This window comes from Gallus gallus, chromosome 1 (genome assembly GCF_016699485.2).
Source record: "Gallus gallus isolate bGalGal1 chromosome 1, bGalGal1.mat.broiler.GRCg7b, whole genome shotgun sequence".
Lineage (NCBI taxonomy): Eukaryota > Metazoa > Chordata > Aves > Galliformes > Phasianidae > Gallus > Gallus gallus.
Genome location: NC_052532.1, coordinates 106,965,280 through 106,979,955, shown reverse-complemented (window position 1 = coordinate 106,979,955; position 14,676 = coordinate 106,965,280). Strand labels below are relative to the sequence as shown.

The window sequence follows — 14,676 nt, the reverse complement described above, 5'->3', positions numbered from 1 at the left end:
TCATATTTTCATTATCAGATATAAGTGTTTGAAAAGATTATTTGTGGTTTTCTGATTACTCTTAAGCAATGTTAGTAGAGTCACCTAGGTTGGAAAAGACCTTCAAGATCAAGTCTGGCCATCAACCTGACCTACCAAGCCTACTACCGAACTATGTCCCTAAGGGCCACATCCATACTTCTCTTAAATACCTCTGTTGATGGAAACTCCACCACTTCCCTTGGCAGCCCATTACAGTGTTAGACCACCCTCACCATGAGGAAATTCTTCCTAATATCCAAGCTAAAGCTCCTACAGCATAACATGAGGCCATTTCCTCACGCCCTATTACTTGTCGCCACAGAGAAGAGACCAACACCCTCCTCACTGCAGCCTCATTTCAGGTAGTTAAAGAGAGCAGTGAGGTCTCCCTTCAGCCTCCAGACTAATCAACCCCAGTTTCCTCAGTCACTCCTCATAACTTGTTTTTTAGCCCCATCACCAGCGTCATACTTACTTATGTTGCATGGGACTTCAGTGGGTTCTGCTGATTCACTTACTAAACTGTACTGCTGAGGGTTTATATCTGCCATGCTTCGGAATAATTTGATTGTTTTAATTTCATTTTCATTTCAGTGGCAGAGTTGAGGCTGTGCCTATTAAAACTAAAGTCAATATGAAGTAGGTATGAGATTATACAAAGGTAGATTTCAAATTCTAAACATCAGAATCACAGAATAGCCAGAAAGAAATTGGATGCAGCTCATTATGGGTAAGAATGGCCTATAGGAATAATGAGATGCAAATCATTAAATGAAGATAGCGTGATTGGATATGAGTTTTCAAGAGAGGTTATGGAAGTGTGAGTCAGGAATTGAATGGAGGGAAAAAAGTACTGCTGTTGTAACCAAAGGAGGTGAGGAATGAGATGGAAATTCATATGAAAGTGATTTTAAATAGTGCTATGTGTAAAATGTACAGAGTAATCTTTTCAGTTCTACTCAACACTGAGAATGCTTAACTGGCATTATTGGTCCAGTTTTCAGGCTTCTACTGTTGCTATCAGCATTGACCTGTTGTTAGAGTTAGGGTTTTAGCTTGCTTTCATGCAGCTGTGGCTCATTTTTTTTCAAGATTCCAAATCCAGGTACCCGGAGATAGCCTTCTGCTGGTACTTTACATGAATGTGCTGACCAGACTTTTTTTCTTCCATGCGTGCATTCATTTCTGACAGTAAGGCATTTTTGCATAGTACCCTCTGTCTGTACAGTTACTTCCCATTTAAGACATTCTTCCAAGTCCGTTTTTTTTTCTTTCTTCAGAGCCAAAGGAATTATTTTCTGCAGACCACCCTAATCTTTGATAAAGCCTTACTGTATCATTTAAAATAAAATAGCACCATGTGTGTCCCACAGTTTCTGTATGCTTAGCGTTAAGTGCTGCTAGTATCATGTAACTAATCTTCCAAGTCTTCCTTTTCTCTCTTAGATGCTGGCTTCTATTGTATGTGATCTGAATGGTTCTGTTGATACCTTTACTAGGCCAGAACTCTTCTGCTAAGGCTTCACATCTCACTGAACTTCAGTGCAATCCATTTCATTTGTCAGTGTCTGCTGAACACCTATTTTGTATAAATTTATCAGTAAACCAGAATGAGAAAAAGTCTATATACGCCTGTATTTTCCTTTCACTTTACAGTTAAAGAATGCACAAAAAAGTGGTTGAAGGAGGAGCCAGAGATCTTTCAGGAGGTTCAGTAATGATTTATAACAGTTTTATATTATTACTCTGTGAGTACTTACTACATGTCTGACAAACAAATGCAAGAATTATATGTGATCTAGCACATCCACAGATGTGAGTTAGTAACAGACAACAGGATTTGGGATAAGATCCTAGATACTGAGATACTACAACAGAGTTTCACTGTGGTAGAGTTAAGGAAGAGGGAGAAATGGCGGGGAGTGATTAATCCTACAGCTTTCTTTGTTTTTCCTACAAGAAAGTTAAAACACTCTTGATAGTCATATACTATTAGAATTTGACATGTTGTATTTGTTGGTTTGCACAAGTAATTCCTGAGTTTACTAAGGTAATGCAAGAATGAAAGGCATTTTTTCTTGGCAATGTTTTTGATGATATTTGGTATATTTGATCTTCAACTTCTACTATGTGCAAATACTGGTGATCATTGCTCTGAAAAGTGGCAAGATGCCAAGATCCAAGTGCAGATTTACCTAGGGGCCTATTTGGTTTCTTGCCCCCTAGCCACTGTTGTTTATGCTGCACACACAATCCAGGCACACAGCTTGGAAGAGTTGTGCAGCCATTCACACTTGCATATGAGCTCTCTCCAGTTCAGTTCAGGTCTTTACCGACTCATCCGCTTCCTGTGAGGACAGGTATTTGTATGATTTGATTGTCTTAAAGTGGGCATTCCTTTGAAATTTACAGAGTTAAGAAGTAACTGCTTTTCTTACACTGGAAGAATTGGAAATAATGAGGCTACAAGGGTATGTTTGGATTTTCTCTTACCAGCCCTTACAAAGAAAATCCACAGTTTTGAGATTTAAATACCAGCTACATTTTGTGTTGAGTCTGTGGTTAAAGTCTACATTATGATGACTGTTTCTGGAATCTACAGAGGATGCTGTGGCCAGCATAAAGTAACTTCCTTATTTTGAAATCCATTCTTAATCACCCATGAAATTAACTATTGGAGTCTGCCTTCGAGTTGGCAGAGTCTAATAGTAGGGGTTTTAAAAATATTTAACAACATATTTGGAAACAGAACTTTTCTGTTCCTTATTTATATGTTTTTGGATGTTGGCTCTTGCATGAGAAAAGTGCTGTATGCTTTACTGAATACTGAATTTAGAAATCTTGTGGTTTCTGTTGGCACTACAAGGGAGCAGCTAGTCTAAGTCTCTGGTACTTGACGAGAGCTTTTTTGTGTTTTAATTATTAGACGCATGAATAGAGAGCCAGCTCAGTTCAGCTATTGTGTTTACTGCCTTTTTTATTCACCATAAAAAAGCAATAATTTTTCTGGATTACTATCTTTAACACGATCTGCAACTCAAAATCAGAAGAAAGCTGAAATATTGTTAGTTCTTTCCTCTTTCAGGGAGCAAAAAATTGAAGAAAAAATCTATTGAGAGATGTTGAAGTGTAATATTCAGGATTTATAACCCAGTTAAATGTTGCAGTTCAAGTCAACTCAACAGTTCATTAGGAGTGCCTATAGTACTTGTACCTTGTAAAAGTACTAGTTAGGATACTCCATCTTGTTGCTCTGGTTAGTAGGCCAGACACTTAATACAGAATGATGGAGTGACAACATCGATGGTCAACAGAAGGGCAACTGATGTCATCTACCTGGACTTCTGCAAGGCTTTTGACATGGTCCCATACCACCTCCTCTGAATTGGAAAGAGATAGATTTGAAGGCTGAACCATTTGGTGGATAAACAATTAGTTGGATGGTAACAGACAAAGTATTGTAGGTACTGGCTCTGTGTCCAGATGGAGGCTCAGGGGTCCACCTTGGGACCAGTGCTTTTCAACATCTTTATCAATGACATAGACACTGGGATTCAGTGCACCGTCATTAGGTTTGCTGATGACTCCAAACTGAGTGATGCAATTGATACGACAAAGGAACCTGGGCAAGCTTGAGAAGTGCTCCCACGTAAACCTAATGAGGTTCAACAAAACCAAGTGCAGTGTGTTGTGCTTGGACTGAAGCAATCCCAGGTACGTGTACAGACTCACTGAGTGCCACCCTGTGGATGACTTCGGGGGTCCTTGGAGACTGGAGGCTTGACATGAGCCAGCAGTGTGTGCTTGTGGCCTAGAAGGCCAACAGTATCCTGGACTGCATCAAAAGAGAGGTGGCCAGCAGGGTGATTGTCTTCTTCTGCTCTGCCCTTGTGAGGCCCCATCTGCAGTACAGTGTCTAGGCCCAGGGCCCCCAGCATAAGAAGATGTGGTTGATGCCCCATACCTGGAGACTTTCAAGGCAAGGCTGGATAAGGCCCTGAGCAACCTGATCTAGCTGCAGTGTCCCTGTTCATTCCAGGGGAGTTGGACTAGATGGCCTTCAGAGGTCCCTTCCAACTCAAGGATTCTATGATTCTATTATAAGAAGGATGTGGAACTGTTGGAGTTCATTTAGAGGAGGGCACGAAGATGATCAGAGGGCTGGAGCACCTCTCCTGTGAGGAAAGTCTGAGGGAACTGGGATTGTTCATCCTGGAGAAGAGAAGGCTCCAGGGAGATATAATTCTGGTTTTCTAGTGCTTAAAATGAGCTTACAATCAGAAGGGAGACAGATTTTTTACACAGTCTGATAGTGATAAGACAAAGGGAAAAAGTTTTAAATTATAGGAAGAGAGCTTTAGATTGCATGTTAGGGTGACATTTTTCACTCAGAGTGTGGTGAGGCACTGGAATAGGTTGGAGAAGCTGTGGTGCCCCATCCCTGGAGGTGCTCAAGGTCAGGTTGGATGGGGTCCTGGGCAGCCTGCTCTAGTGATTGGTAACCCTGCCAATGACAGGGGGATTTGAGGGCTTTACAGTCCCTTCCAACGCAAGCCATTCCATGATTCTGTAAGCTTGATTGCAAATGTAGCTTGGTAATGGAACCAGACAGGTTTTCTGCAGGGGAAAACTGACATACGTGAAAGCACAGCTAAGGAATGAGTATGTATCAAAGTTTAAGTGATCCAAACTTCAGCACTTCCATATATTTGAAAGAACTACCATGTTTGAATTTGGTTGAAAATGCTCCAAAAATTTGTTAAGGTTTTCTTAAAGGAGAAAGGAAGTCATTTCAGACAAATTAATTCCTTCACTTCTCAGCAAATACTGGCTTTCCTGAATCTGTATTTTTTATGACAAGTTGTGTATATGGAAAATATTTGTCCAGATCTAATAAGACATTTGAAAATTATATCCTAAACATTACTAGCTAAACAGAATATTTCAAGTGATTACTAAAATTTTTGGAATTAAATTACTATCTTCTAAGAATTTCTCAAAACCTCTTTCACTGGAACAGTTTTTCTTTAAATAAAGTACTAGCTTTTCAGTTTTGCATTGTTTTTCTCTTACATTTTACTTAAGAAATGTTCAGATGCCAGTTAAGATTTTTTTAATGGAGAAGGAAAAAAAAATCTGACATTTTTGTCTATGGGAATTTTGCAATTAAATTCTGGGCTTATTGACATTTTTAGAAGAAATGCAGTGCTTTTGGTTGGTTTCGTACATCCTATTAATAACTTCTTCAAGGTTTTAATATTTCATAGTGCTTAATGGAAAAAAAAGACACACAAGTAATATGATAATGCTTTACTTACCAGTTTATAAAGCCAGAGTTGTTTTATAATGGTTGTAACAGCTGGGCAAAATTATGAAGCTTCGATCTAATGCCAAATAACGTGTCAAATTACCAGCTGCACGGCAATGCTTGTAACATACATTGTACAGTAGTATATTGCTTATCATAAAGATCAAGTACGAACAAGTGTTTAGAACTTCCGAGAAGTTGTATGTATATTTTTAAATCATATTGATTTGAGACTAGCTGGTAGTCATCCATACTGTTGTCAAAGATATAGGACTTATATACACTCTTGATCTAAATCATGGTTTTTACCCTTCAGTAGAAGAGGAAATATATAAGCAGCATAATCGGATAACAACTTAAAAATTGATAACAGATGAGAGGCACGTGAAAATTTTAAGACTGAGACTCTGTTGCTTTTGGCCGATGAGATCAACACTAATTAAGAAATTTGCTTAAAATTTCAGTTGTTTTTCATGTCAAAATATTTTTCAGAAAGAATATTAAAGTTATGGACAGGTCTCTCCCAAACTCTTATCTATAGAACAAAATAAGCATAAAACAATGTAATAACATGCTACCTCATGTTTTAATTTCTGGATACTATTGAGTATACCTTCATAAAGAAAAGAAAAAGTAAAAATATTTTTTACCTGGTGCTGAATTAGGAAGATTAGAAATTTGTTACATCTCTAGGTTTATAATAACCACCTTGCCATTCCAAAACATCGGGGTCTCTATTTGGAGTATGGTACATGTTGCAGTCATAAAATAAAAGAATCAGGAGCAAATCAGTGAAGAAAATTCCAATGCTTTTAGAGCTTTTCAGTATAACTTGCTTATTTGATTTGGAATATCATTGTCTCTGATGAAACCTTTAGTACTAAAAGGCTAACAGAAAACTTGTATGTATAAGTGAAGTAAGTGTTATAGTCAATTTTGTAGATCTTCTACAACTATTTAGCAACAAATTAATTTTCCGAATGTTTTAATTTTTTCCTGTTTACACTGAAAACCTCCGGGGAGGATCTGGAGAGGGCAGCCAGGTAGTTTCTGCTCAAGCAGAATTCTTTTGAATACTTTCTTTAATTTGCATGATATGTCCTACGTCTTTTGTTCTGTATTAATTGTGTCTGACTGGCTACTTGGGAGTAACTTTATCCACTTTTCTGATGGAACATGGCAACTATTTAATGTCATGTATGATTTAAGGCAGGAAATGAAGGACCGTCTTCCCAAATTTTCATAAGCAAATGTTATTACCCAGACTAGAATTTGGCGATAATGCAAAGTTTAAGTTGCTGTCTGTGCAGAAAAGTTCTCTGTTTTTTGTTTGCTTTTTTTTCATCTTAAAGGTGACTTCAAATAAAATTGTATGAATTCAGAATTGCTACTGATTACTTTTGAGATCCCAATGTTTGAGTGTCTTTACGTTTTAAGTTATTAAGGGGCAATGCTAGTTTAAAACAAAATTACTACCTTATTGAAATGCTTCTATTTCTTGCTGTGCTGTATAGGGTTACTTTAAGATTTCCCTCTTAGTGACCTAGCTTGTATAGTCTTATCTAACATGATGAAACTAGTGATAAAAGTGACATAACAGCAAGCTGCCTTGATCTGTGTGTTTGAAATTTTTATAGCATCTGTACTGTGCTTTACCTTGGACAAGAATACTTCAGTCTGGTTTTGGTCAATATGTTTGTAACTTTTTATTCTGCTCTGAAGATTCTGTTCTTAAAATGTTAAGATAAATGTGTTTCACTGCATTCCAGCAACTACTCTATTCTTAGATCTTGGCACTGGAGTTCATTTTTTTTTAATGAAATCTGTTTCATTTCCATTTATTCTGTGCTAAATTTTCAGTATGCTTCAGGTAGCTTTTTCGAATACAGAAAGGTCATGAAATGAAAAGGTTAATTTTTAAAGGAAAAGTAAGTTCAAAATGGTGGGAGCGTTTGCTTTTCAAATTAAAAATTGAAACAACTTGAACTCCAAGACTCTTCTCTCATCTCCCTTGGAAACTCCCTCCTTTACTGTAACTTTGTGGTCTTGATGATATTCACAGAGAAGCTGATTTACTGAATAAAGAAGTTCTTTAAGTTTTGAGTTTTGGAACATTACCAGTGTGTCTGAACCCAGGTTTCAAATTTTACTGGCATTTTGTTGGCAAACCAATTTTTTGGAGTCCTTTCTTATTTGGGTACGTTTCCTGACACCTTTGGCTGTATGGTACTGTGTTTTAAAATTCTCTTATTCATATTTTTTTAAGAGAAAAAGCCTATAAACATGTACGGAGGATTAATTATGAAATATCTGGTATAAAAATAGAGAAGCAAGAAAATTAGCAGCTGAAAAATGCAGTAAACAGAAAAAACGATCATTTAATGCTAATTTTACCCTATCTGTTCAACAAGCTTGATTCCACATGCAAAGCATATACTATTCTGAGGCTGTAATATGGTAATTTAAATCAAGCAGAAATACATATGTGGGAAAGAAGAGGTGGTTTGGTCTTCCCTTCTACCCACTGGCTTTTTTACTCTTACTCCCCTTTTGCCAACAGCAGTATTCATTTATGATGAGCCAGATTAGAGCACTGATTCAGCTGAAAAATAGCTCACATGGTTTACATGCCCTACTAACAATCTTCCTATTTACTGTAATTTTGTTTAACTCTGCTACTTTCCAATTATATAGTATATATAAGTTGCCAGTCTATGTCATTCATAGTATCAGTAGATTATTCCTTGCTGAAAATATCAGGACTAATACAGGATTATTTATTTATTTATTTTTAGTATTTATTTCTATGAAGTACAAGAAACCAGCATTTCAGTGTGCCAGTACTTTTTTAGTTTTCCACAAGTCTAGGACATTGTAATTACTTATGCTTTTTCATGGGAATATAGGATATTAATATATCTAAAGAGTTCAAAGAGAATTTGATACTAAATGGTCCTTTCTGTACTAATGTTGCTACAGGGAAATCCACTATAACGTGAAAAAAGCTATGAATTTTTGCAATAGAACAGAAGAGTGCATTCATGTAATAGTGTATTCTGGCACATATTTTGCCGGCTGAATATAGGCAAAGTTATAACAGCACAGGGCAGTATGTTTCCTATCATTTAAATAAGCGTCACGAGGATTAACAGTTTAGGTGTTCTTCTACCTGTCTCAGCTGTGTGAGTCAATCTATTTGGGGACTGTGTATTGCACCTGGTCATGTATAAAATGGTGAATGGAAAGTGGAAGATGGATAAAGTTAGGTGTTAATTAAAGTTAGAAAGAGAGTATGAAAATAGCTTTTATCTAGGATGATATTTGGGATAGGGAATTCCAGTGAACAGCTTCTGGGATAAACTGCTGGTTCTGTAATTAGCTAGTGGCTAGTTGCTGACTAATCTTGACTGCATTTTAAGGACAGATAGAAATACTAAGGTTACCAGGTTTCTGTTCATTTCCTGAAATCAAAGAATCATTCAGGATGGAAGGGATTCCTGAAGGTCTCTACTCCACCCCTCTGCTTTTAAGCAAGATCAACAGTGAATTCAGACTAGCTAGACAACAGTCCAGTCAGGTCTTGAAAACTCCGTGTACTGCAGTATTTCACAACATGACTGGGCATCCTATTCCAATGATTAGTTATCCTCATAGCTCAGTGTCATTTGTAAACTTGATTGAAATGCATGTTTGGATATGATTTAGTGGTGGGTTGTTAGAGTTAGAGTAGTATGGTTAGGTTGCAGTTGGACTTGATGATCTTGAAGGTCTTTTCCAACTGAACTATTCTATGATTCTGTGTCATTTTTATCTCACAAGTCATCAGTAAATATATTGAGATAATAAACAGGACGCATCTCAGAATAAACTCCCGAAGAACTGCAGTTGTGACCAGTTTACAGTAGAATACAAGCCACTGAATACCACTTTTCAATCCCAGAATCCAGGCAGCTTTATTTGCTCGACTGGTAGCACACACATCTAGACCATGATGGCCGAACTGGAATACAAGATGATTGCAAAATTTGCCCCATTCCATGCTGGGACTTCCCCTTACCTCTATGACCATGAGGACAGAGAGCAACCTTGATGTAACTGACATCAGCCAGCTCTCTCAGCACTCTCAGATGCTTTCATGGACTTGAATGAGAAAAGATTTCTCAACAGATTTATGAAATCAATCCATTTCTACTGCTTGTATTTCCTCTTCTGCTTGAACATATCCATAAAGGCCTGGGAGATATCAAAGAAGTCAAAGAAGACATTTTGTAACTTTATTTAATCTTTATTTGTATGTCCCAGTCAGCTATGAGACCTCATTTTCCTTGTTTATTCTAACAGTGTATCAATAGAAATTCTTGTTGCCAGTTTTCTTGCCAGTTTCTAATGTAGTTGAGGATTGGCTTTCTTAGCATCATCCTTGCTTGCCTGGACAGTATTTCTGCATTTTTCCTATGTAGCCTGTCCTTGTATGTTCTTCTTGTATTCACGAATTTTCGTTTTAGACAAATCAGGCACCCTGTTCATCTAACCATTTTCCTAAGCATTGTGATGTGCTGTTGTGTTGGCAGAGAAGGTTCTTTAAAGACTGGGCTTGCTGAGCTCCTATGTCTTTTAGAGCTGCCTCTCAATAAGATTCCACCTACCAGGTCTCTGAATAAACTGAATTTTCCTCTTGCGAAATCCAGGATTTGTACTGTTACTTACCTTCCTTATTCCTGTCAAAATCTTGAACAGCATTGGATCATATTTGCTATGGCCAAGACTGCCACAGATTATCACTTCCACAACTTGCTCTCCCTTGTTTATAGCAGACCAAGGAGTAGATAATCTAACATATGGGCATCCTACCTTTTGACTTGCCTGGGTTGCATTGACTGAAGAGTTGTTGTCTTGAGCCACATATAAAATCTATCGTATAGTTAATGTATGTGAGTAACATAATGTATGTAAGTAACATATCCCACTTTGTTTCCTTTGTATCAGTTATCAGGGAGATTAGAGTCTCCCATAGGAATCAGGATCTGTCATCTGCAGATGTTCTCAAGCTATTCAAAAAGACTTTCCTCTTTCATCCTTTTGGCCTGTTACAAATTCCCTCCCACCATTATGTCATTCTTGCTGGCTTCTACTCAGATTGTGGCCCACCAGCCCTTAATCAGTCTGCCACCTACTTTGCAGAAGAATTACATATATTTGAGCTGTTCCTTCAGGTTTTTATGCTCTCTTGAAGACAGGCTTCGAGATAGGGAAAAGGGACCCATATCAGGGCTGCCACTAAGAAAGTCTACAGTGTGGACTCAAGAGATCTGTTATGCTTGGCCAGCATGCCCTCTGGCAGGTCATTCAGCACACACAGCCTGGAGTCAAACACAGCACCATGCAATTGAGTGCTATGAAGAGGAAATGGAGAGCAATGGAGAGTTTAGGAAAAATACTAGTGGGCATCAACACTGCTTGTTTTCAGACTGGATGTAATGAGCAGAAACAGTGCATATAAAGTAGTAAAGCAAGTGTTCAGGCCATATTTTTGTCCAAAGTAATACAAGAAACTTATCAAAAGATATGTTATTTTCCTTTCAACTAAACATTGAAAGTTTTTATGTTATTTTATAATTTCCTGTGTAAACAGTAGTTACAAACAAGCTATTTGAGAGCGAGATTTTCAGAAACTTGGAGTGAAGGGAGAAATCTGTTCATAACTCACCCACTTGTGCCCAGGTATTTTAACATCTGGAATGTAATGCTGCCTGTTGTAATACCTCTGCAATACTGTAACACAGCAGGATGCATTAATGAGAATTTCAACCTTAAACCCACAACATCAATGAAATTTATAGTTGTCAGGCCGCTAACATAATTCAAACATAGTTTCTGTGGTTTCAATTCCCATATAACATTCACATCGGAAGAAAAGTCATTGTATTGAGTAGTTATAAAGACAGATACATTCTCAGACTTAAAATTTCTTTAAAGTAATTAGGTATTGTTTATTGCTCTTGACAGCACTGATGCTATGTGTTGCAGGATGTATAAGCATGCTAGAATCTGTTTTCATATTTCAACTGTTCTAATATTCTTGCATTCCAAAAGTGCTTTGCTTACATTTTGGAAAATCCCACAGAAATGGCCAAGGCAGAGAAGAAAAAATTTACATACAATTCAAGTATCTTCATCTGTGGCTGTATAAGTGCTGTCTGATATTTTTCCTGATGGGTAAATTTGTTTTCAGATGTTCCATGTTTTCCCGCTCTTGTATTTCAGTGTGGTCTTTTGACTTAATTTATAGAGCAATTTTGTTACAGAGCAGAATAAAGAACAGTGAATTTCATGAAGGCAAAAATTTAGGAGAAAAACGTGGTGAACATTGTGATTAAGTTACTCTGCAGAAAAATGAAATAGTTATGTCTGCAACTGATTAAGTTGAAAGAAAAGAGGGGAAGTTGAAATGCAAAAAAGTGCACGTACAGTTTCTCTTTCTGGAAAGGAAAATACAAGTTGTTTCTCTCAGGAAAAAAACCCAGCTAGCACACACAATTTACAAAGCCCTGAAGTTTGAATGGGTGAGGATTGTGTTGTTTTCTTCTTTTTTACTATCTTAGACTTGATGGTATTCCCAGAACAATCTCAGGAAATAGTAACAATAAATCTCTCTCCCTCTTGGTATATCAGTCTGGGTATTAACAACTTCCCCATGTTGTGTCCATCTTGAAGAATATCTTCATGACCCTTAAAAGCACAAACTCAGTCTCTGTGTTTAATAAGTTGTTACCTGCTGCCAAGCCTCTAATAGCTACATTCATGCATTCTGTTGATCATATCTCTTTGTTCTACAGCCTGTGTTTTGGATTCATACTTACTTTTATTCCTGCTTTGATTATTTCCCTCCAATCGTGGCAGCAAATTACTTTTTTTTTTCCTATTTATAAACAAGTATGAGTGGAGAAGAAACAGAAATCAGCGTTTTTTGACAAAGCCTGTAATCTCTTCTTAAGTGAGCTTCCAAATTTAAATTAGATTTTCTTGTTGCGAAGCTATGAAGTTGGTGTTGTAATTGAAATCATGCTGTTCCCAGATGACAGTGCTGAAGCCACATGGGCGTAAAGAGCCGCCTAGGATTTTCTGCTAGATCCCAGCATAAGTGGAGGTGTTTTCTCAAGATTGACGGTAGATAAGTGATCTTAGTCTTGGCAAATAATTCATAGTGTCCAAAGTTATGAATTGTCAAACTGTAACTCATGTAAGATGGAAAAGGATTGTCAAAGAGATCTGGCTATTGCTATTGACAATGTCTCACTGATTCTGCAGTGCTGTGGAAAAATTTTGCTGGGTCTTCAAGGCTTCTGTTAGTTTTGGTTCAAAAACATTTCTAACTAGTAAAGACATTTATAATTCAGGCATTATTTGAGTCTTCAAATAACATACCATTTTGATCATTATGAGAGCAAGTCAACCCTTGGAAAGCTATTCTGAATCTTCTTGCTGTTAATGTTCCTCTTCGGCTTACTAACATCCTTATCAAGCTGAAAAGTAGGACAGATGGCTAGTTCCTTAGCATGATATCTGCCAAAATGTTTGTGTCCGATGAGCAGTGGGGCCATGCTTGTGCTTGGAGCTGGTCCCTTCAACTCAGTGATGCTTGATTTCAGAACTTTAAGCACTTTTCACATGCATCTGAAATTCAGAGAAAATAGTTTTGAAGGATTGGGCTGCACTTATCTCCAAGACAAGACCACTTTTGTATGAATGAACAACATTGTATTTGTGCCCATATTAGAAGTAGGGTTTTAGGCTATTAATCTCTCTCTGGGTTTGCCTTGCTGGCACCATCTTGAATATCTATTTTATCTGTTAAATAACTCTTCCCAAAAATGTGAAACGAAGAAGGATCATAGTACAATTCAGATCTGTTTTAAAGCAGCTTGAACAAAGTTCTCACAGTAGGTTTTTTTTTTCTTCTTCTTTTTTAAGTCTAGCATTGACTCATTTGGTGGTGTTAAAGTGCACTTTCTACTTATCCCCAGAGGAAAGTTAGTATTCTTTTAAGTGAAACTATTTTAAAAGCAGAACACAAGCCTAAAATAAGCCAGTGTTCTCTAGAGCTCTCAGAAGGTGTAGATTTATTTACTGTAGTTAAATCATAATTAGTTCTCAGGGGATAGTGTATCTTTTAAACTGCTTTATTGCCACCATATTGGTTTTCTAAATAATCAGAAACTGCTGCTGTTATATTCTGTAGTATGAAAAAAAAATTGCTTTAAGTAGAAACAAATGTCTAGAATTGCTAGTTGTCACTTACTGAAGATAGCAACACACAAAAAATAAGCAATTCAAGAAAATGTGAAGAAATGCAAAACGTGTGTTATCGGAAGGCACCTTGAATGAACTATGGCTATAATTTTTTCCAGTGTAATAGATACAGTAATGTTTTACACGATAATTTTTCAATTAATCTTTTTAAAATATTCTAATGCTTTTTGGTCAAGAATAAATATTAACTGAAAATGGATAAATGGTAGTGCAATGTTAATGTAAAATATTACCTGACATTTAAACCTAAATTTTCATGAATGTAGCTTAGTGTTCCAGCTGATAAGCATGTTTTTTTTTTCTTTAATTGACAGGTTAATGTTCAAGTTGCCTGAGGAGATGGGTTTAATAGCAATTGCTGTTCGACAAACACAAGGGAAAGGTTAGTAAGTTTCCTTCAAGTGCATATTGAACATACAGAATAGGACATTTTAATGTCACACAGTTGCACTAAAGATACAATATGAATATTTTTTATAATAAACTACAGAATAATAGTGTCCTCTTCTCTTGCTTGAACTGTGGATTTAAATTCAAAACCTAAGTTAACAGAGACCAAAGTAAACATTTTCAGGATGTTTGGTGGCTTTTGCAGAAATGATTTAGTGGTCTTCTAGTTTCTGCCAAAAAGTCTCTGCAGTCATGCAAACTGCCATCACTATGCATTTAGTGTAATACAAGTCAGACTTCCAAATCAGAACTCCTTTTTGATTTAACTGGAACAAGACTGGTTCCTGACTTGCTCTGAGACAGAGGTTCTGTTGAGCCTGCAGGACTGTCTTAAAATGTCATGTGGGATTTCACAGTCTTTTGCAAGCATATGCAAGCAGGTTCTGCCTTTTTCCTAGGAAGATACTACCACTTATTTAAAATCCACTTCCAGTTAGTTGGAATAAGCTCTTCTAAACATGTATCTACATGAAGATGGTTAACCAGTTTCTGGCTGAAATCTAGCTTGTGTCAAGATGATTCACAGTATGGATAGATTTGTAGACACACTCAAAATATCTTCACAAATACTTCTTTACTTAAATAAA

General features: G+C 36.9%; 1 protein-coding gene across 4 annotated transcripts in view; it reads left to right on the top strand.

Moving 5' to 3' along the window:
• The window catches only part of HLCS (holocarboxylase synthetase), a 118,269-nt gene that overhangs the window by 89,397 nt on the left and 14,196 nt on the right, over positions 1-14,676 (top strand). For all 4 annotated transcript variants that reach the window (XM_025145239.3, XM_416725.8, XM_025145235.3 and 1 more), the window contains one exon: positions 13,954-14,021. In XM_025145239.3, coding sequence (XP_025001007.2) covers positions 13,954-14,021 — 68 coding nt within the window. The remainder of the gene's footprint in view (positions 1-13,953; positions 14,022-14,676) is intronic.